Source organism: Epinephelus fuscoguttatus, linkage group LG21 (assembly GCF_011397635.1).
Source record: "Epinephelus fuscoguttatus linkage group LG21, E.fuscoguttatus.final_Chr_v1".
Classification (NCBI taxonomy): domain Eukaryota; kingdom Metazoa; phylum Chordata; class Actinopteri; order Perciformes; family Serranidae; genus Epinephelus; species Epinephelus fuscoguttatus.
In genome coordinates, this window is record NC_064772.1 from 4,727,774 (window position 1) to 4,750,501 (window position 22,728).

General features: G+C 44.7%; 1 protein-coding gene across 1 annotated transcript in view; it reads right to left on the reverse strand.

Moving 5' to 3' along the window:
* The window catches only part of dnah5l (dynein, axonemal, heavy chain 5 like), a 206,928-nt gene that overhangs the window by 138,843 nt on the left and 45,357 nt on the right, over positions 1–22,728 (reverse strand). The window contains exons 24-31 of the mRNA XM_049565752.1: positions 22,394–22,481; positions 19,631–19,754; positions 15,817–15,986; positions 14,353–14,445; positions 14,164–14,267; positions 9,781–9,877; positions 9,630–9,710; positions 1,257–1,511 (exon numbers count right to left, since the gene is read on the reverse strand). Of these exons, the coding sequence (XP_049421709.1) occupies positions 1,257–1,511; positions 9,630–9,710; positions 9,781–9,877; positions 14,164–14,267; positions 14,353–14,445; positions 15,817–15,986; positions 19,631–19,754; positions 22,394–22,481 (1,012 nt within the window). The remainder of the gene's footprint in view (positions 1–1,256; positions 1,512–9,629; positions 9,711–9,780; positions 9,878–14,163; positions 14,268–14,352; positions 14,446–15,816; positions 15,987–19,630; positions 19,755–22,393; positions 22,482–22,728) is intronic.

A 22,728-nucleotide genomic window follows, 5' to 3' on the forward strand; every position in this document is an offset into this window, starting at 1 on the left:
CACCAATTAACCTGCATGTCTTTGGACTGTGGGAGGAAGCCTGGGTATCCAGAGAGAACCCACGCAGACACAAGAAGAATATGCAAACTCTGCACAGATTTATAGATAAATGGTTCAGTCTATCAATTAAGAATAATAATTGAGTGAATGAATGAATGAAAAAGTGAAAAAAATGAAAGGATGAATGAATAAGTAAATAAACTCAGTTAATGCATGTAATGATGAAAAGCTATTGACTGAATTAATGAGCCACTGTAATTAATGAATTAATTAATTTAGTAATTTCAGTGATTTCCAAAAGGCATTAAGTTGAAGATGAAACATTTCTTCAATATTCTAAGCAAGATTACTTTTTAATTTTAATCGTTTACAGTTTTAGAATAACAAAAAAGGAAAAGGGCCTGAAGCAAAAGTTTGGGCAGGCTTGTTCAGGTGTTCCTTTGCAAACTTCTGATGCTGAATTTTATGGTGAGGACACAGGAAAGGTTTTCTTCTGATGACTCTTCTTCTGATGACTCTCTTAAGGTCATATTTGTACAGGTGTCACTGCATAGTAGAACAGTGCCCATCACTCCAGAGTCTGATAAATCTGTCTGCAGGTCTTTTGCAGTCAAATGTAGGTTCTGATTTGCCTTTCTAACAATCCTACAAGCAGCTCTCTCTGAAAGTTTTCTTGGTCTTCCAGACCTGAACTTGACCTCCACAGTTCATGTTAACTGCCGTTTCTTAATTACATTATGAACTGAGGAAACAGCTACCTGAGAACACTTTTCTATCTTCTTACAGCCTTCTCATGCTTTGTGGCCATCAGTTATTTTAGTTTTCAGTGCCAGGCAGCTGTTTAGAGGAGCCAATGGCTGCTGATTGTTGGGACAAGGTTAAAGGAGTCACATTACTTATAAAGCTTTATAAAATTTGCATCACCTTGTCTTTCCTAATGATGATTGTGAACAAGCCAGAGCCCTAACAAACTAATTCTAGGAATTCTGGGATCCTGGTAAAATTTGTCTGAGAGCTCAAATGTCTTGGGGTCCCCAAACTTTTGCAGGGTGCTCCTTTTTTACTCTAAAATTGTACAAAACAAAAATAATACACTAATCTGAAAACCATGTTTCATATTTAACTTCATGCCTTTTGGAAATCAGTTCATCTTCTGCTTACTGCCCAAACTTTTGTATGGAACTGTAAATGATTCAGTCTATTAATTAAGAATGAATGAATGATGACAGAGAGCAGCCCATAAGATGCTGGCTGACCTCCCTGAGTGCTGCCATGGCTCCTCGGACATCCTCCAGGTCTGTGATTGGACGCTGCAGGCGCTTCGTCAGCCCCTCCACAAACGAGAAAACATCATCCATGTCGGCGGACGCCCGGTGGTTGAGTGCAGCGCCGAAGGCCCGTTTCCAGAGACGACACTCCTGAGTGAGTGCCAGCTTCAGCTGGTCGGTGTCAAACAGGATTGAACCCACCATGCAACACACTGGGAGCTCTGAAATCTGCACCTCCAGCTTCTGCAGGGATAGCAAGGCATTATAGGTAAAACTTTTTTAAAATTGTAGTTTTGATTAACATGTTCTGCTCATTCTAACACTGCTGTGAAATGTATGTTTTCTGAATTCAGCATTTTGCTTATTTTACTAAAGTTATCAGGTGTGCACAGAGAGCACACCTGACAGCAGCTCCATCTACAAATACACTTCCCAAAGAGGAGGTCTGCCTTATGGCAGGACCAGACTAACCTAAGTTCCTCTGTGTAGTTCATTCAAACTGCATGAATGGATCAATGAATATCCAGCAAAGGTCAGCGCATTCTCGCATTTTGACAACATGGCAAGTGAGCCTGACGAACCTGAAGACCCACCCGCAAACCTTAAGTCCTCCGTTTGGGAACACTTTGGTTTCAGGGTAAAATACGAAGATGGAAATAAATAAGTTGACAAGACAAAAGCAGTGTGCCGACACTGCAGAACAGCGGTCGGGTATGTCCTTGGAAACACGTCTAACATGCTAACGCATCTAAAGCGACACCACCTGAGTTTGAACGTTAACCGGCACGACTAGAAAAAGCAATCTGGTGCAAACTACGATATCGTTGTCGTTTAAAAAGAAAGAGCGTTTCCCTGACCATCGCGCTAAAGAAATAATCAGCGTCATTGGAGTTGAGTAAAATTGTTTAAGCTGCACTTTAGATATAAGCTTGTTTTGTTTACTGCACTTTAACAAAGTGGGAAAGCTGATTAAGTTCCTAGTAAAACTGAATCTGAGCAGGCTTTAAAGCTGACCAGCTGCACTATACTTTTTATTTTAATTGAGTAAAACTGTTGAAGCAGAAATGTATATTTATATTTTTCATTCAAAAAATGTGTTTAAAAAAACAGCAGGATTTTATTTTTCACTTTTACATTTCTATTTTCATTCAAACAGTGTGAAAAAGCAGGATTTTATATATATTTGTTTCATTCAAAAATTGTGTAAAAAGAGTTAACTGCTGTGATGGTATGTTTTAATAAGGTTACCAATAAGTAAAAGATATTTAATAGTTGTCTATTTTTTTCATTACTGTACCGAAAAAAACCAAACCGTGACTTGTGTACCGAGGTACGTACCGAATCGTGATTTTTGTGTACTGTTACACCCCTAATATAGACACTTATATAGTTGGCCAAAACCCACATCTGGAATCATTATACAGTCCTTTAACCGATGTGATGTTTTTCTCAGTGCCCCCCTATGTAACTGATCTTTATGGTCTCATATGGGCCCCCTGTACCTGATCTGTGGCATCCCTGAAGAAAACACATCATCCATCAACATCAATACCTTGGGTCTCTGCCCAAACCAGATCCAGATGTCCTGGCCATCAATCAATAAAATGAATACAAACATGACGTATGCCTATGCCTAGGTCACGTCATCCTAACTCACACTTCAGTGAATTTAGACACAGAATCATTCACTTTAGCGAGCATCATCTCATATGAGGCTGTAACTGTCATGAGTTCAATCCAGTCCTTATAACATGGTGTATATGCATTTTCCAGTTCCATAGTATGATCCTGGCAGCATTCAGGAAACCTGCAAGGGCCAACCCAAACTGTGCCTTCGTAAGTCCAGCTGGTAAAACAGATTTGTCACCAAGAAGACAGAGACAAGGCGAGCTTGGCAAGGGTTTGTCCAGCCACTCCTCAATTGACACAACCACTCGTGTCCAAAATGGGGAAACCAGTGGACAGTCCCATATGAGATGTAGAAAAGTACACATAGGCCCGTTTCCACTGAAGAAGTTCCTGGTACTATTTGAGGGGCAGGAACTACTACAGGAACGTCCTCTCGCTCTGCCCTCTGAACCGCCGTGTCTCCACTGAGAGTAGGAGTAGGAGGAAGGTTCCTGTAAAGTTACTGGGCTCTGTATGTGACGTAATCATTGCGCAACCATTTTGACCGGGGCAATGTAGGGGCGTAGGGACACTGTTAGCTGTTAGCGGTGTCTGTAATAACTCCGGTCATAGTCCGTGAAAAAAATATTTTTTCCAGCGGATGTCTTAGTTACAACATGATTGAGCTAACTGGAGTAGTTTCATGCCATATCCGACAACGGGAGGCTTTTAACAGATGACGTCCTGATGTTAGCTTTGCTGCTGCTGTTAGCTGTCCCTGTCAGCTGATGCTTTCTAGACATCGTGATTTCTCAAAAGTGAATAAATACCACACATAGCAACACAAAACTGCTTTGCTAGCTCAATCATGTTGTAACTAAGATATCCACTGGAAAAAAAAATTTTCACGGACCATTTATTGAGTTATTACAGACACCGCTAACAGCTAATGGTTAGCCCAGCTAATCTACGATAACCATGTTGTTATTTACAAAACGTCACATCCCGCCTTGAGTATATCCAATCAACACCAAGTAATCCCCAAGCCCCAGCCAGGAGTTTCTCGGGGCTGTTCTGAGTACCTACTCCGAGGCAGGGACTTGTTTAGCCCCCGTAAAAGTTCCAGAACTCTGTCCTTCGGGGGTGGTTCCTGCAGTGGAGACACGCACCAACAGCCCCGGCCCCGTAAAATTACCCCGAAGTTCCAGCGGTGGAAACGGGCCTATAGAGCTCTTACATTTCCAGCATTCATCACTTTGAATTAGAGCAAGTCTTTTACGTCTGACTGGAGTCCAGTAATACCTATGAATTATTTTAAAATGTACAAATTTACTCTTACTGTCCCTTACTGACCAGCCCATGCTAAGGACAATACTCTCCCAAACCTCTTGTTCAAGCTCAGTGTCAAGGTCCCTTTGCCATATTGTCCTCAGACTCTCACTTTTACCATGCAGAACATTCGCTGCCATATTATAAAATACAGATGAGGATTGTACAACATTAGGAAGCTTTAGAAACCTTTGCAATACACTTTGGTCCTGTCCTGCATTGTAACCCAAAGACTGTACACTGCTCCACATTTGGAGATATTTCCAAAAATCCCCTTTATCAGTTAGATCATATCTATCCTTTAGCCCCTGATTAGAGTAGTACACTCCTTCCTCAAATAAATCAGCAATTGTGGCTATGCCTTTAGTGTGCCACGCCCTCCAACATATAGTTTTCTTTCCTATCTTAATTGCAGGATTTTCCCATGTACTGTAGATGAGTAACCTTGTTTATATTGAGACAAACCAAACATTTTAAGGACTTTGTGCCACACATCTTGTGAGTGCTGAAGTAATGGACTAGTGTCCCCTTCAGGAGGGGACTGTGATGGTTTGTGATGGGACTACATGGTCACACGTTAACAATTCTCCTCTGCTCTCTGTATCGCGCACGGCGGAGTTCCGCCACACACACAGGTGAGCACGCTAGAACGGCTCGGGCCTGACCAAACCTGACCCCGAGCCCGGTGCAGTTTGTCAGCTGACAAAGTTATTGTTATGGACAGTGTGTAAATAACCATCAACAGACTGCTGTTACGCACAGACAAACACGAGCAAACACACAGCACTTGTGCTAAGCTTGTGTTGCGTTCAGGCGTTGTCACGTAAATAACAACTTCTAACACTTAAATAGGTCATAGCACAAAACAACAGCATGTCAAGTGACTTTTTACTTTTATTATATTCAATAGAATTGTATGTTCCTAAATCTTGAGACACCTCATATGTAAGCTAGACAGACATTTCACCGGGTCCATGTCATTGGTTAGACGGCCCATTGGTTCGACATCCCATTAGTCCGACTGTCCGCGGTGCTGAACGGCTCGCGGCGGGCGTATGGTGCGCCGCGACCGGCTTGAGACGGAGCAGGCTCACAGCTTATGTGTTTGTCACTTTCTTTTTCATTTTAACCCACACCATGATCTTTTCCTGACCCTAACCCAGTGGTTTTTGTGCCTAAACCTAACCAGACCTTAACCACAGGGCATCATGATGATTTCGGGACGGACTTCGGAACAATGAATTTAATATGGTCGGAACAATGGGCTGTCGAACCAATGGGCTGTCGAACCAATGGGCAGTTCCCCATTTCACCTGCTCATTACTGTGCACAAATGTACTGTACGTACTTAGTCCTAAAGAGCCCTTCTGGTGCCAGTAGATACATAGAAACATCCCAGCAGGCTGTGCTTTGCAAGCATACAAAAAAGTTTCACACGTGAAAATTATTTTTCATGCGTGTGCTTCACCTCCACTGCTACAACTCCATCCTAGGGGAAACACTGCTGTGTGCGTTTTGTGCAACAGGTGGATGTGGTAGTCTACTGGTAGAGTAGAGAGAGAACTAAGTAGCGTTGAAGTAGAGTAGAGCAGGGCAGAGAGATGGAAGCAAAATATATTAAACCCGGTGTTAATACAGCAGAACTGGAGAGAGGGGTGAAAAATAAATAGAGGTGGGCATGGCTCAAGTAGGGTGCAAAATTATAGACGGAGAACAACTGACAAATTTTTCACTTTAAGCCCTGACACTGTCATTTTTGTGTAGGAATTAAGCTACAGTACATGACATATGTTGTTTTAATTAATAAATACAGTGTGAATAAAGATTACATAACATAAAAATAACTGTAGTCTTTGTTATTTGATAGCCGCTTAAATTAAACAATTTTTATAGGGCAAGTAAAAACTGACCAAGCAAGTGAAAAAAAACCTTAGCGTTGAACCCTGAGCACTCTCTTAAAAAGAAGTTAACAAAGCAAATAAAGTTCACTCCTTGGTATAACTCTCAAACCTGTAAGTTAAAACAAATATCGCAAACATTTGAAAGGAATTGACGATTAACCAAACGGGAAGAATCTCGTTTAGTCTGGGCAGACAGTCTCGAAACGTATAAGAGGGGCCTCTGCAATGTCAGAACAAACTATTACTCAGCATTAATAGAAGAACAACCCCAGGTTTCTTTTCAGCACTGTAGCCAGGCTGACTGAGAGTCACAGCTCTATTGAGCCTTGTATTCCTTTAGCCCTTAGCAGTAATGATTTTATGAGCTTTTTCAATGACAAAATTCTAACTATTAGAGGCAAAATTCATGACATCCTGTCCTCAGATAGTACCTATCTAACCTCAAACACAGCTGTAAGACCTAATATACACTGAACAAAAATATAAACGCAACACTTTGTTTTTGCTCCCTTTTGTCATGAGCTGAACTCAAAGATCGAAAACATTTTCTATATACACAAAAGACCATTTCTCACAAATATTGTTCACAAATCTGTCTAAAATCTGTGTTAGTTACTTCTCCTTTGCCGAGATAATCCATCCCACCTCACAGGTGTGGCATATCAAGATGCTGATTAGACAGCATGATTATTGCACAAGTGTGCCTTAGGCTGGCCACAATAAAAGGCCTCTCTGAAATGTGCAGTTGTGTTTTACTGGGAGGGTCTGGGGGGGTCAGAAAACCAGTCAGTATCTGGTGTGACCACCATTTGCTTCACGCAGTGCAACACATCTCCTTCGCATAGAGTTGATCAGGTTGTTGATTGTGGCCTGTGGAATGTTGGTCCACTCCTCTTCAATGGCTGTGCGAAGTTGCTGGATATTGGCAGGAACTGGAACACACTATTGTATAGCCAATCCAGAGCATCCCAAACATGCTCAATGGGTGACACGTCCAGTGAGTATGCTGGCCATGCAAGAACTGGGATGTTTTCAGCTTCCAGGAATTGTGTACAGATCCTTGTAACATGGGGCCGTGCATTATCATGCTGCAACATGAGGTGATGGTGGTGGATGAATGGCATTTGTGAACAATATTTGAGGGAAATGGTTTTTTGTGTATATAGAAAATGTTTTAGATCTTTGAGTTCAGCTCATAAAAAATGGGAGCAAAAACAAAAGTGTTGCATTTATATTTTTGTTCAGTGTATCTTTAGATAGCTTCTCCCCGATTTCTCTTCAACAATTGACCGCAGTGATGTCTTCATCTAAATCATCAATGTGTCTCTTAGACCCCATCCCAACTAGGCTACCAACTGTAATTAAACCTCTTCTAAAAAAGCCCACCCTGGATCCAGAGGTGTTAGCCAACTATAGACCAATATCTAATCTTCCCTTTCTTTCAAAGATCCTTGAGAAAGTAGTCGCAGACCAGCTGTGTGATGTTCTCCATGATAATAATCTATTTGAGGAATTTCAGTCAGGATTTAGAATGCATCATAGCACTGAGACAGCACTAGTTAAAATTACAAATGATCTTCTGATTGCTTCAGACAAAGGACTCGTCTCTGTACTTGTTTTATTAGATCTTAGTGCGGTATTTGACACAATTGACCATCAAATTCTGCTACAGAGACTGGAACATTTAATTGGCCTAAAAGGTTCTGCACTAAGTTGGTTTAAATCTTATTTATCTGATCGTTTTCAGTTTGTTCATGTTCATGATGAATCATGTCTAAATACTAAAGTTTGTTTAGGAGTACCACAAGGGTCTGTGCTCAGACCAATCCTATTCACTCTATATGCTTCCCTTTGGTAACACCATAAGAAATCACTCTATAACTTTCCATTGCTATGCGGATGATACACAACTGTATTTATCGATGAAGCCAGAGGCAACTAATCAATTCACTAAATTTCAAAATTTCATGAAAGACATAAAAACCTGGATGAGCTCCGATTACCTGATGTTAAATTCAGACAAAACTGAAGAAACCTCGGAGTAATAATCTGAGAATGCAGGGTTACTCGTGGTCCCTAAAGTTACCAAAAGTAGATCAGGAGCCAGAGCCTTCAGCTATCAGGCTCCTCTCCTGTGGAATCATCTTCCTGTTGTGTCCAGGAGGCAGACACCATCTCCACATTTAAGACTAGACTTAAGACTTTCCTTTTTGATAAAGCTTAAAGTTAGGGCTGGCTCAGGCTTGCCTTGTACCAGCCCCTAATTAGGCTGACTTAGGCCTAGTCTGCCAGGAGACCTCCTATAACTCAGCCATACTGCATGTCACTAACTCGGCTTCTTCTCTGGAGCCTTTGTGCTCCACTGTCTCTCAGATTAACTCATATCGCAGCGGTGCCTGCATAGTGTGACGTGTGCAGTTGTGCTGCTGCCGTGGTCCTGCCAGATGCCTCCTGCTGCTGCTGTTATCACTAGTCATACTTCCACTGTTATTATACACATGATTATTGTCACATATGTACACCATCAGATATTAATATATACTTTCAACATATTGTACCACAATAGCCATAATTATTATGATATTATTACTTTGATTGATGTTGTTGTAAGCTACTGTCATTACTGTCTGTCCTGCATCTCTCTCTGTCTCTGTCTCTCTTTCTGTCTTATTTTGTCATACGGATTGCTGTTAATTTATTATGTTGATCTGTGCACTATCTGCAGCTCTGATTCAGCCATGTCTACTCCGAGAGCACATGCTCCTGAAGCTTGACCCTGTTTTCGGACATTTCTTTCAGTCCAGAGAGCTGTATATTCAGGTGTCTCTCTCAGTTAGCCATATCATTCACAGTTTCTCGAAGCACCATACACTCTTTGGCACTCATCTTGGCCAGCTGCTTCAGGCGCCCATTCTCATCTTCTAGTTCAGAAATCCTTGATTCAGCCTCGTCGAGTCGTTGGAAAATGGCTGCCACATCTGTTTTCATTTTACCCTGAGTAGTCTTGACACTGGTTACATCTGCTTGTAGGGTTGATAAGGTGCCGCTAAACCAAGCCATTTCCTCCATAGCTCTCTGCAGTGCAGCAAGCAGTTCGGCAAACCCAGGCGGTGTCATAGCTTGTGCAGTTTGCGGCTTCTTTTCAGCGGGCCCAGATGAAGCTCCACTTGCTAAGCTAGCATAGCTAGCGTCATGCTGAGCAGCTCTCGTTTTCGAGTTGGTGCTCATGGTTGTCATGCCGGACGTCGGCTAAACTATGGGCATTCACTTGCAGTGGTATTCACGTGTTAATTAACAACACTTCATTAGTATTGCGGAGTCAATTGCAACATTACTGAGAAGAAATTCTGGGGGTTATGTGGAGTGACGTTGTTAGGCGTCATCTTGTTCAGCGGTCCCACATCTGTCCTCAGTCTGATAATGTTAAATGATAAAACTGATGTGTAGTGTGACCTACAGTGAATCATGAGCTAAGTGTTTGCTGACGATGTTCAGTAAATATAAAAACGGGGAATGGACTCACAGAGTAGAGGGAGATCTGAGAGCTGAACTCTGCCAGCGAGGGGTTGGACTGCAGGAAGGCCTTCACCTGCTCCTCTGGATCCTAAACACACCTGACTGTTAGTCCAGCTCAGCAGCAACAACAACAACAACAACAACACTCACACACTGACCTGGTTCCACAGAGTAGAAAAGTGAGAGAGTTCATTCAGAGTGTCAGCAGCCTGAGCTCTCAGAGACGACACGATGGAGCTGAGCTGGATCACCAACCTGCTCCAAACAATGACAAAAACAACAACAATAACAACACAATGGGATGTGAACATTGGTGGCTCTGGTTGTTATTGGCTTAGCTGTGGTTTAAGGTCAGAGATGGGTTTCAAACTGCCATATTACTGTTTATTATAAACTGTGTCCTGTACGTGCAACCTAAACTGCTGTTTACACCTCTGACAATATTTATACGTGGGATTTTGATTCACATATGATTTTCCTTTTGCTGTGGATTCTTTTCACAGTTTTTTTTCTCTGCATGATTTCCTCTTGCTTGCAATTTTCCTTTCTGCGTGATTTCCCTTTCTGCATAGTTTACTTGTCTGTATGATTTTCTTTCCAGCATTATTTGCCTTTCCAGTGGTTTTTTTCAATGAGATTTTCTTTTTAGCATTATTTTCTTTTACCCACGATTTCCTTTTCCGCGTGATTTTCTCCCTGTGTGATTTTCTTTTCAGTGCTCGTCATTGTTGGAGGGAGCCTGAAATCCAAGATCTTCATTACCAGTGAGTGCTTCTATGTAACTGTTGTGTGTACGATAATAGTAAAGAACCTGACTGTTAAAGAGAGCATGTTTAACACAGTCCTGCTGCAGACTTAGTCTACCTGAGGTTTAAAGTCAGTATAGTTCAGTATAAAGGCAAATTCCTACAGATCAGATCATCTCACTCATTCTAAAACTTAGACTGATGGTCTAAGGGAAATTTTGGAGGGAAATTTTGTTCATTGTCTAACAAGAAAAACATTCAGAAATATAAAATAGATACAGTGGGCGTTTGGTCATATACACACACATTCAGGTTTCTTTTTTGTATTTGATTTATAAATGCAGCTTCTTTTTTGCAAAGCTCTGTAGCATCAGGTCCTACCATTACTTGTAAAATAAATAGTTTTTTTCCCTAACTCTTGCTTGTATAAGTCAGAAATTTGGTTTCATATTTATTTAATCTGACCAAATGTATGGTGTCTTTACTAAATATAACAATTAACAACAAAAACACCATGAGCAAGCAGCAGATTTTGCAGTCAATGATGACAGGAGATTTAAAATAATCCATATTTAAAAACCCTTTAAAAAACCCTTCATGATGGTTATGATCAAGGACAAGTGTACCCGGCCCGGAGGGTTACTGGGGCCCCGCCCTGGAGCCAGGCCTGGGGTTGGGGTCCGTGGGCGAGCGCCTGGTGGTCGGGCCTTCGCCCATGGGGTCCGGCTGGGCCCAGCCCGAACCGGCTACATGGGTTCGTCCCCCTGCAGGCCCACCACCCGTAGAGGGATCCAGAAGGGTTCGGTGCAATGTGGATTGGGCAGCAGACCAAGGCGGGGGCCTTGGCGGTCCGATCCTCGGTTACAGAAGTTGGCTCTTGGGACATGGAATGTCACCTCTCTGGCGGGGAAGGAGCCGGAGCTTGTGGAAGAGGCTGAGCGTTACCGGCTAGATATAGTCGGCCTCACCTCGACACATAGTTCCGGCTCTGGAACCCTAGTCCTTGAGAGGGGTTGGACTCTCTCCTTCACTGGAGTTGCTCCGGGTGAGAGGCGAAGGGCCGGGGTGGGCTTTCTGATAGCCCCCAGACTCTCTGCCTGTACGTTGGGGTTTACCCCAGTAGACGAAAGGGTTGCTTCCCTGCGCTCGGTCGGGGAACGGGTCCTGACTGTTGTCTGTGCTTATGCACCGAACAACAGTTCAGAGTACCCACCCTTTTGGAGTCCCTGGACGGGTGCTGGACAGTGCCCCAACCGGGGACTCCATTGTTCTGCTGGGGACTTCAACGCTCACGTGGGCAATGACAGCGGGACCTGGAGGGGCGTGATTGGGAGGAACGGCCTGCCCGATCTGAACCCGAGTGGTGTTCAGTTATTGGACTTCTGTGCGGTCGCAGTTTGGCCATAACTAACACCATGTTCAAACATAAGGATGTCCATCGGTGCACGTGGCACCAGGACAGCCTAGGTCGCAGGTCAATGATCGACTTTGTAGTCGTATCATTTGACCTGCGGCCATATGTTCTGGACACTCGGGTGAAGAGAGGAGCAGAGCTGTCAACTGATCACCACCTGGTGGTGAGTTGGATCAGATGGTGGGGGAAGACGCCGCGCAGACCTGGCAGGCCCAAACGAACAGTGAGGGTCTGCTGGGAACGCCTGGCGGAAGAACCTGTCCAGATGATCTTCAACTCCCACCTCCGGGAGAGCTTCGACCGCGTCCCGAGGGCGGAGGGGGACATTGAGTCCGAATGGGCCTTGTTCCGCTCTGCCATTGTTGAGGCGGCGGTCGCGAGCTGTGGCCGCAAGGCCGCTGGTGCCAGTCGCGGCGGTAATCCCCGAACCCGCTGGTGGACACCAGAGGTGAGGGGAGCCATCAGGCTGAAGAAGGAGGCCTACAGGGCATGGTTGGTCTGTGGGTCTCCGGAAGCAGCTGACGGGTACCGGCGGGCCAAGCGGAGCGCGGCGGCGGCAGTCGTGGAGGCAAAAACTCGGGCGTGGGAGGAGTTCGGTGAGGCCATGGAGGAAGACTATCGATCGGCTCCAAAGAGGTTCTGGCAAACCGTCCGGCGCCTCAGGGGGGGAAGGCAGCAACTTGCTCACACTGTTTACAGTGGAGGCGGGGAGCTGCTGACATCAACTGGGGACATTGTCGGGCGGTGGAAGGAATACTTTGAGGAGCTCCTCAATCCCACCAACACGTATTCCAGTGAGGAAACAGAGACGGGGGTCTCAGGGGCGGGTCGTCCAATTTCTGGGGACGACCCGGAGCCCCGGGGGTGGATGAGATTCGTCCCGGATATCTCAAGGCTCTGGATGTTGTAGGGCTGTCTTGGCTGACACGCCTCTGCAACATTGCGTGGACATCAGGGGCAGTGCCCCTGGAGTGGCAGACCGGGGTGGTGGTCCCCATTTTCAAGAAAGGGGACCAGAGGGTGTGTTCCAACTACAGGGGGATCACACTCCTCAGCCTACCCGGTAAGGTCTACTCCAGGGTGCTGGAGAAGAGGGTCTGGTCGATAGTTGAACCTCGGATCGAGGAGGAGCAATGTGGTTTTCGTCCCGGACGCGGAACCGTGGACCAGCTCTTTACCCTCGCTAGGGTGCTGGAGGGGGCATGGGAGTTCGCCCAACCAGTCCACATGTGTTTTGTGGATTTGGAGAAGGCTTACGACCGTGTCCCCAGGGGCATCCTGTGGGGGGTGCTCCAGGAGTATGGGGTGGGTGGCCCCTTGCTAAGGGCCATCCAGTCCCTGTACCGAAGGAGCATGAGTCTGGTTCGCGTGGCTGGCAGTAAGTCGGACCTGTTCCCGGTGAGGGTTGGACTCCGCCAGGGCTGCCCTTTGTCACCGGTTCTGTTCATAACTTTTATGGACAGAATTTCTAGGCACAGCCGAGTGGTGGAGGGTGTCAGGTTCGGTGATGGGAGAATCTCGTCCCTGCTTTTTGCAGATGACGTGGTCCTCCTAGCTCCATCAAACAGTGACCTCCAGCTCTCAGTGGGGCGTTTCGCAGCCGAGTGTGAAGCGGCTGGGATGAGAATCAGCACCTCCAAGTCCGAGGCCATGGTCCTCAGCCGGAAAAGGGTGGATTGCCCACTCCAGGTCAGGGGGGAGGTCCTTCCTCAGGTGGAGGAGTTTAAGTATCTCGGGATCTTGTTCACGAGTGAGGGTAGGATGGAGCGGGAGATTGACAGGCGGATTGGGGCAGCGTCAGCAGTGATGCGGGCGCTTAACTGGTCCGTTGTGGTGAAAAGGGAGCTTGGCCAGAAAGCGAAGCTCTCGATTTACCGGTCGATCTTCGTTCCAACCCTCACCTATGGTCACGAGCTCTGGGTAGTGACCGAAAGAATGAGATCGCGAATACAAGCGGCCGAAATGAGTTTCCTCCGCAGGGTGGCTGGGCTCAGCCTTAGGGATAGGGTGAGGAGCTCAGACATTCGGGAGGGACTCGGAGTAGAGCCGCTGCTCCTCCACATCGAGAGGAGCCAGTTGAGGTGGTTCGGGCATCTGGTAAGGATGCCTTCCGGACGCCTCCCTTGGGAGGTGTTTCGGGCATGTCCAACCGGGAGGAGACCTCGGGGCCGCCCCAGGACACGCTGGAGGGACTACATCACCCGGCTGGCCTGGGAACGCCTCGGGGTTCCCGCGGAAGAGCTGATGGAAGTGGCTGGGGAGAGGACTGTCTGGGCTTCCTTGCTGAGGCTGCTGCCCCCGCGACCCGGACCCGGATAAGCGGAGGACGACGACGACGACATATTTAAAAATCAAATTAATGACAGCGTTTCTGGACTGACTTGGTGATGTCTCTGTGTTCGGCCAGCTGTCTGTCCAGAGGCCTCAGTACTGGGGGCTTCACCGGGATGTCGTCTCCTGCATCCCGTACCGCCGCCTGCTCCACCTGGAGGACAGAATAATGCTGGAATGTGACTGGCTGTCTGGTAACTCTCCTCTGAAACAAGATGGGAGATGAATGATGGGTGTACCTGCTGCTGTTTGTACTGCAGATGAGAGTAAGTCCACAGAGGGATGTCTTTCGTCACAGACAACACAACGCTCACCAGCTTGTTCACTGTACTCTGAAACACACACACACACACACACACACACACACACACACACACACACACAAGGTTTGCAACAAATTTTCCAGCGTTTTGAGTTAGCACCCCAACGTCTAACTTTGCAAAGACCCTGAGCGACCGGCTTCCTCGGATCTGCACCTTTGGAACGAGGACACAACAAAGACTGCACCTGGAACCACAGCTCCTTCCAGCATTTCCTTGCCAGCTAACAAAAGCAGCACACCTCAAACGAACTCTTCCCTCCATCCTTTCAAGGATCGGTAATGTAACAACTGGACATAGCTTTATCACAGCTGATTTTATGCTGTTTATTGAGTCAATGTTATGATTGTTTGCAGTTAGATTATTGGTTAATTGGCTTCGCCAAAGCTAAATGATGTAGTTTGCTAATGTTGTTCACAGACAACGACTTGCATGCAACTAAACCCTTTGCAACACATATCACATTTACATAGACTCAGTTACAATTAGGCTTTTAACAGAGCTACACCCAAACAGGCATCTCAAAGTCCTGCTTCTTTTCCTTTGTCTTTGTCCTGACCACACAGTCAGACAGCACCTCTCCCGATCCGTTGGTTTTGCTTTGCTTACTTTATGAATAAATATATTTTTGGAATCACACCTGCTGTCTGCTTAATGTTGCATAAGGGTGAATGAATAGTCAACCTCAGCTACGTCAAGAACTCTGAAATCCTTCAGGCTTTACCATTAAAATTGGTTATTGTTATTAATTTAATTTAATCAAAATTCCAAATTGATAGTTTAGTGAACTTTTTGAGACTGATATCTTTAACTGACGATCATGTTTTCCCTTTTCAGGAATGGTGCCCCACGAGGTGATTAATTGTAAATTAAGTCACATTATCTAACATAATTAATCATTATTATTAATAATGATTAATTATTTCAGATAGTCAATTTGATACTTTAATTTGAGATCTATTATGAAATCAGGCCCGTGTTAAGGCTTAAGTCCCAACAAATGGTGCCGCCATGTAAAACATAGCACTGGTGCCTAGATCACAACAAATAGTATCCCCTCTTTTACAGTATCACCAGTAGATTCATACATTTTTGGTGCCTCCATGTGACGCCCAATATTGTTCCCAACATTTATGGTGTTGCCTGGGTGAGGACTAATATTGTAGTTTACTACATTAATGGTATTCTCTGGGTGAGGCCTAATATTGTAGTTTACTACATCAGTCAGATGTTGAACCTGCTGCAGGGGTTTGATCCTGATTCAGACAGCAGAGTGTCAGTGAGCTCCAACACCGATGTTAGTGATCCACTGAGTCGCTGTTTCAGTTCATCCCACAGGAGCTCAGTAGAGTTCACTGTAGCTATAGAGATGAACAGAAGTACCTGGATGTCGTCCAGGCTGGGTCTCAGGATGATGTTGGGGATGGCCAGCTGGATGGAGGCTCTAAAGAGAGGAGGAGGAGCTGACTGGCTGCTGCTGGAAAAGGAAGAGGATGGCTGGTATTTGTGGACATGAAGTCTCTTCCTCAGGACTTCCAGAGAGGATTTGGTGGCTGGGAGGAAAAAGAGAAAGCGTGGGGTGAACAGACCGTCAGAGGTCCCAGTTAAACAAGATACAAGGAAACACTGTCCAGTAAAATGCTGGGCAATCAGCCCAGTAAATATTCTCTTCTTACAGTTTAGATTACTGGTAAACATTTCCCATTTGATTTGACTCTTGACTCTGTAGCTCCTCTTAAAAAGAAGTTAAAAAAGCAAAGAAAGTTCGCTCCTTGGTATAACTCTCAAACCTGTAAGTTAAAACAAATATCGCGAAAATTTGAAAGGAATTGGCGATTAACCAAACTGGAAGAATCTCGTTTAATCTCGACAGAGAAGTCTCAAAACTTATAAGAGGGGCCTCCGCAATGCCAGAGCAAACTATTACTCAGCATTAATAGAAGACAATAAGAACAACCCCAGGTTTCTTTTCAGCACTGTAGCCAGGCTGATTGAGAGTCACAGCTCTATTGAGCCTTCTATTCCTTTAGCCCTTAGCAGTAATGATTTTATGAGCTTTTTTAATGACAAAATTCTAACTATTAGAGGCAAAATTCATGACCTCCTGTCCTCAGATAGTACCTATCTGCCCTCAAACACAGCTGTAAAACCTAATATATATTTAGATTGCTTCTCCCCAATTTCTCTTCAAGAATTGACCACAGTGATTTCTTCATCTAAATCATCAACGTGTCTCTTAGACCCCATCCCAACTAGGCTACTTAAGCAGGTCTTTCCTTTAGTTAACACTCATATATTAGATATGATCAATCTATCCTTATTAACAGGCTATGTACCACTGTCCTTTAAGGTAGCTGTAATTAAACCTCTACTAAAAAAGCCCACCCTGGATCCAGAGGAGTTAGCCAACTATAGACCAATATCTAATCTTCCCTTTATGTCAAAGATCCTTGAGAAAGTAGTTGCAGACCAGCTGTGTGATTTTCTCCATGATAATAATTTATTTGAGGAATTTCAGTCAGGATTTAGAGTGCATCATAGCACTGACACAGCACTAGTTAAAATTACAAATGACCTTCTGATTGCTTCAGATAACGGACTTGTCTCTGTACTTGTTTTATTAGAGCTTTGTGTGGTGTTTGACACAATTGACCATCAAATTCTACTGCAGAGAGTGGCCTAAAAGGTTCTGCACTAAGCTGGTTTAAATCTTATTTATCATTTTCAGTTTGTTCACGTTCATAATGAATCATCCTTACGTACCAAAGTTTGTTTTGGAGTTCCGCAAGGTTCTGTGCTCGGACCAATCCTATTTATTCTATATATGCTTCCTTTAGGTAACATCATTAGAAATCACTCCATAAATTTCCATTGTTATGCGGATGATACACAGTTGTATTCATCGATGAAGCCAGAAGAAAGTAATCAATTAACTAAACTCCATAACTGCCTTAAAGACATAAAAACTTGGATGAGCACCAATTTCCTGATGTTAAATTCAGACAAAACTGAAGTTATTGTTCTTGGCCCCAAACAACTCAGAGACTCTTTATCTGATGACATAGTTTCTCTAGATGGCATTGCTCTGGCCTCTAGCACTACCGTAAGAAACCTCGGAGTAATATTTGATCAAGATCTGTCTTTTAATTCTCATTTAAAACAAACCTCACGGACTGCATTTTTTCATCTGCGTAATATTGCAAAAATTAGGCCTATCCTGACCCAAAAAGATGCAAAAAAAATTGGTCCACGCTTTTGTTACCTCTAGGCTGGATTACTGTAACTCCCTATTATCAGGTAGCTCTAGTAAGTCCTTAAAAACTCTCCAGCTAATTCAGAATGCAGCAGCACGTGTACTAACAGGAACTAAGAAACAAGATCATATTTCTCCTGTTTTAACTTCTCTGCACTGGCTCCCTGTAAAATCCAGAATTGAATTTAAAATCCTACTGTTAACTTATAAAGCTCTAAATGGTCAAGCTCCGTCATATCTTAGAGAGCTCATAGTGTCATATTATCCCACCAGAACACTGCGCTCTGAGAACGCAGGGTTACTCGTGGTCCCTAAAGTCTCCAAAAGTAGATCAGGAGCCAGAGCCTTCAGCTATCAGGCTCCTCTCCTGTGGAATCATCTTCCTGTTACGGACACCGTCTCCACATTTAAGACTAGACTTAAGACTTTCCTCTTTGATAAAGCTTATAGTTAGGGCTGGCTCAGGCCCTAATTAGGCTGACTTAGGCCTAGTCTGCCGGAGGACCCCCCTATAATACACCGGGCACCTTCTCACCTTCTCACCTTCTCTCTCCTTCTCTCTCTCTCTCTCTCTCTCGTATTCTATTACTGCATCTTGCTAACTCGGCCGTTCTGGATGTCACTAACTCGGCTTCTTCTCCACAGCCTTTGTGCTCCACTGTCTCTCAGGTTAACTCATATCGCAGCGGTGCCTGGACAGCGTGACGTGTGTGTGTGCTGCTGCCATGGTCCTGCCAGATGCCTCCTGCTGCTGCCATCATTAGTCATTAGTCATACTTATACTGTTATTATACACATATGACTATTGTCACACTTGTATACTGCCAGATATTAATATATACTTTCAACATATTGTACCACAGTAGCCAGAACTATAACTATAATATTATTACTTTCAATAATGTTGTTGTAAGCTACTGTCATTACCTGCATCTCTCTCTCTCTCTCTCTCTCTCTCTCTCTCTGTCTCTGTCTCTCTCTCTGTCTCATTGTGTCATGTGGATTACTGTTAATTTATCATGTTGATCTGTTATGTACGACATCTATTGCACGTCTGTTCGTCCTGGAAGAGGTATCCCTCCTAAGTTGCTCTTCCTGAGGTTTCTACCGTTTGTTTTCCCCTTTAAAGGGTTTTTTTGGGGAGTTTTTCCTTATCCGCTGTGAGGGTCATAAGGACAGAGGGATGTCATATGCTGTAAAGCCCTGTGAGGCAAATTGTGATTTGTGATATTAGGCTTTATAAATAAAATTGATTGATTGATTGATTGATTTAAAGTAGCACTGTAATTTTTTCCTGCCTCCAGAGGCTCTTCGTTCTCAGTTCATTTTAGTTTGCTATTAGAATCAACACTCAGAGACAATAACATCCTCAGTGAGACTCATTTAATTGTGTTAAAATTGTGGAGTGGTCTGTGACTCATTCCTGGTGTGGCTGAAGCTCCTCTAATTCAAAGTCACGTAAATGCTCTAATTGGTCCACAGGAAATAATATAAATAATGTTATTCACTAGTGAGGATGTAACGTGTCTCATGTGAACACTCAATTTTAAAAAATGTACACAATTCTGCAAAACATCACCAAAGTTAAAATATGACTGCATGTTTTGAGACATAACAATGTAAGCAAAAAGTAGTTTTTTGGCTTAAACTTATAAAAACAACGGAATGTTCCATTAAATTTCTCAGAGGAAATTTTAATTAATGAAAGAAAAAAGAATCATTTACCTGTTCTAAACACAGGAGAAAAGAAGAGAAGGAAGAGATGAAAAATGGAGAGGAAGTGAGTCAAACTGTTGAAAGACAAGATAAAAGACGGGTTAGATGCATGCCCGTAAAATGTAGGGTTAGCTGCGGGGGGGCCTCACGTGTTTCTGTTACGGCACTGGTTAGATGGAAAGAGGGAAGGAGGGAGAAGAAGGAGACACGGTAGGAAAGATGACTGACCTTTGACCAGGGCTTCAGTGTTGCGATGACAGAGCTGACCAATCAGGTTGTAGAAACGACAGGGAAGACAAGACTGACAGCGAGTCTTCTGTTTGGAGTCTGGATGGAGACACTGGAAAGATCCCTGAGGAGGAGGAGAAGGAGGAGAGGAAAGGTGAGAGGAGGAAACGTGAGGAGAGGTTTGGTTTTCAAGGCCCTTTATTACATCATTTCAGCAATGACTGAAAACCATTAAGTTCAAACCATCAAGAAAAAAAAATTAAAACAAAACAAACAAACAACAAAAACAGACAAAAGCTGCTCCTGAATTAACAGTCTGCCAGACACAGTAAATGTTAAACAACTACTCAGAAATTATATACCAGCTCTCCATCCACTGTCACAGAGCACAGGACACCCCCAACAGTCCATCTTTCTTTAAAGTCCTGTAAATTGTCCACAGTTTGACAGTAACGATGTTCCACTCTGAGCCAGGATTTCAAGAGTCCTTCTAAGACCGGCATCGGGTCCACACTATCCGCACCCTGAGTCCAATTCCTGCCAGTCAGCCAGATAGCCAACCTGGCAGTAACTCAGCAGAAAGTTTATCAATGTGTGTACTTTTTTTGTTTTTAGTACTGTATTTTGGGCCAAAAATGAACAGTGGAAAAGAAAAGGCCTCCTGCAGACCATGCAACCAACTCCTCAAAAGGTCAAAGAGCTGTGACAGCCGAGGACACTCAACAAACAAATGAAAAAGAGTCTCAGTGTACAAACAGAAATTACAACCCTCCCCTAGCTCCGGATCAAGGTGTGCTCTTGTGTCTGTTCGTAGCTATTGCCCAATGTACTACCCTCCACTGGAGGTCAGCTGTACACTTCTCCAAGGGGATCTTGTACAGGGACCGCCAGCCGCCTTTTGGGGAAATGTCTGGGTCAAAGAACCCAGCCCACCTTGACTTCTTCAGCCCTGCCACAGAGCGCAGGTTCAGAACCTTAACGCAGACTTCATAGACTGCCTTTTTTCCACCACCTCAAAGCTGTTCAGGTGAGGGGTTTGTAAGGAAAGCAGCTGACCCCCCCTCCTGCCACTCCCCCACAGCTGGGGTGATGGAGAGAGAGGGAAAACTGTACTCACACTCATCATCCCATTGGTCAGACAGAGCATGGTTTTCTGCAAACACTCTCAGTGGCTGTGGCAGGGCTGCACAGACTTCCTCCACCCCTCTGTTGATGAGCCTGACAGAGCTGATGTTGCTCTCTTCCATCAGGGTTTCCATAGCTGTGGACATCATCTTCATAAGGTGACCCAGTTTGGTGCAGCCAGCTACACGAAGACTGCCTCTCAGGCTGGCAGACTGCAGTGTACGGGTCTTAATAAAGGTGTTGTAGAACAATGGCTCTTCAAAAAGCCACATGCTCGGAGGCGCATTTGTGCCCCGTACAGTCTTGAAAATCTGCCAAGCCTGCAACACAGAGCTGTAGAATGGTGTTGCACCTGTAAAGTCCACAGCTTCTGGTTCTAGGAGGAAAAGCTGCTTGTCGTAGCCCAACCATCCTGTTCTCCTCAGCAACAGGCGAGCTGTATCACACCAGCTGGGGCCACAGTCGTACAGCAGTCTCTGAGCAGTTCTCAGTCTGAAGGAGGCAACTTTGGACTGAATGTCATTCAGTCCCTGTCCCCCTTCAACCACAGGCAGGTGAAGAACAGCTGCAGTGTTTGCCCAACCAGAAGAAGTTGAGGATGTCCTTCTGGATGTCCTCTATCAGACCCCTTGGAGGTGTCAGAGCGACAGGTCTGTGCCACAGAGTCGGGGTGACCAAGTTATTAGCGACCAGAACTCTTCCCCTATACGACAGCTGAGGTAGCAACCATTTCCACTTAGACAACTAAGCACACATTTTCTCCTTCACTCTCTCCCAGTTGTTTCTTCGGAACCCTTCAGAGCCCAGAAACATCCCCAAAACTTTTAGTCCCTCTTTTCCCCACCTAAGTCCCCCAGGCAGACTGGTCACTGCCTGATCCCTCCACTGTCCCACAAGCAAGGCTTCGCTCTTAGCCCGGTTCACTCTTGCAGTGAGGCCTTGACATAGGCGCAAAGGGTGTCCTGCAGACATTTAACATCCTCCTGGCTGCTTACACATACATTAACATCATCTGCATAAGCAGATACAGTGGGCAGACCACGAGGTACACTTAAGGTTCCAGGGAAAGACAGACCAATGAGGCGCTCTCTCAGCCTGCACAGCAAGGGATCAATGGCTAGGCTATACAGTTGCCCTGAGACAGGGCACCCCTGTCTTATGCCTCGCTGTACAGGAATTGTCCGACTCAGCCCTGTCCCCATCTTCACCATACACTGTGCACCACTATACAGCAAACTAACCCAAGACAAAAACACATCACCAAACCCAAAACCTCTAAGTGCAGCAAACAGATATGAGTGATCCACCTTGTCAAAAGCCTTCTCTTAATCCAGTGACACAATCCCAACATTGACATTATAAAATCTACATAAATCAAGTACATCCCTGATAAGAAAAATATTGTCCATGGTTGAGGGCAGGGGAGAGCCGAGCCGAGCCGAGCCGAGCCGAGCCGAAGAGAAGAGAAGAGAAGAGAAGAGAAGAGAAGAGAAGAGAAGGGAGGAGAGGAGACAAGGAGAAAATAGGAAACAAGGAGAGGAGAAAAGAAGAATGTCTCATAATGAATGACACATTTCAAATGTGTGTGTGTGTGTGTGTGTGTGTGTGTGTGTGTGTGTGTGTGTGTGTGTGTGTTACCTCTAGATTAACAGCCTCTGTTGTCTTCATCCTCCTCTTCAGCTCCTCAATCAGCTCAAACACATATCTCTCTACCTGCTGACTCTGCCTGTACACACACACACACACACGGTTACTTGCTGTAATCAGTCCTCCACTGATTGGACTCACAACTGACAGATTAAAATGCAACAAAACCACAGATATGGTCTTTTTCATTCTACACATTCTTCTTTGTCAAAACCTGGCACCTACATTACCCATCATGCAACTCCACTGCTCACAATTAAGTTGGTGTTCATGCTAGCAGCAGCTAATGTAGTCTGTTGCCTGCAGCAGAGATGAGCAGTTACAGA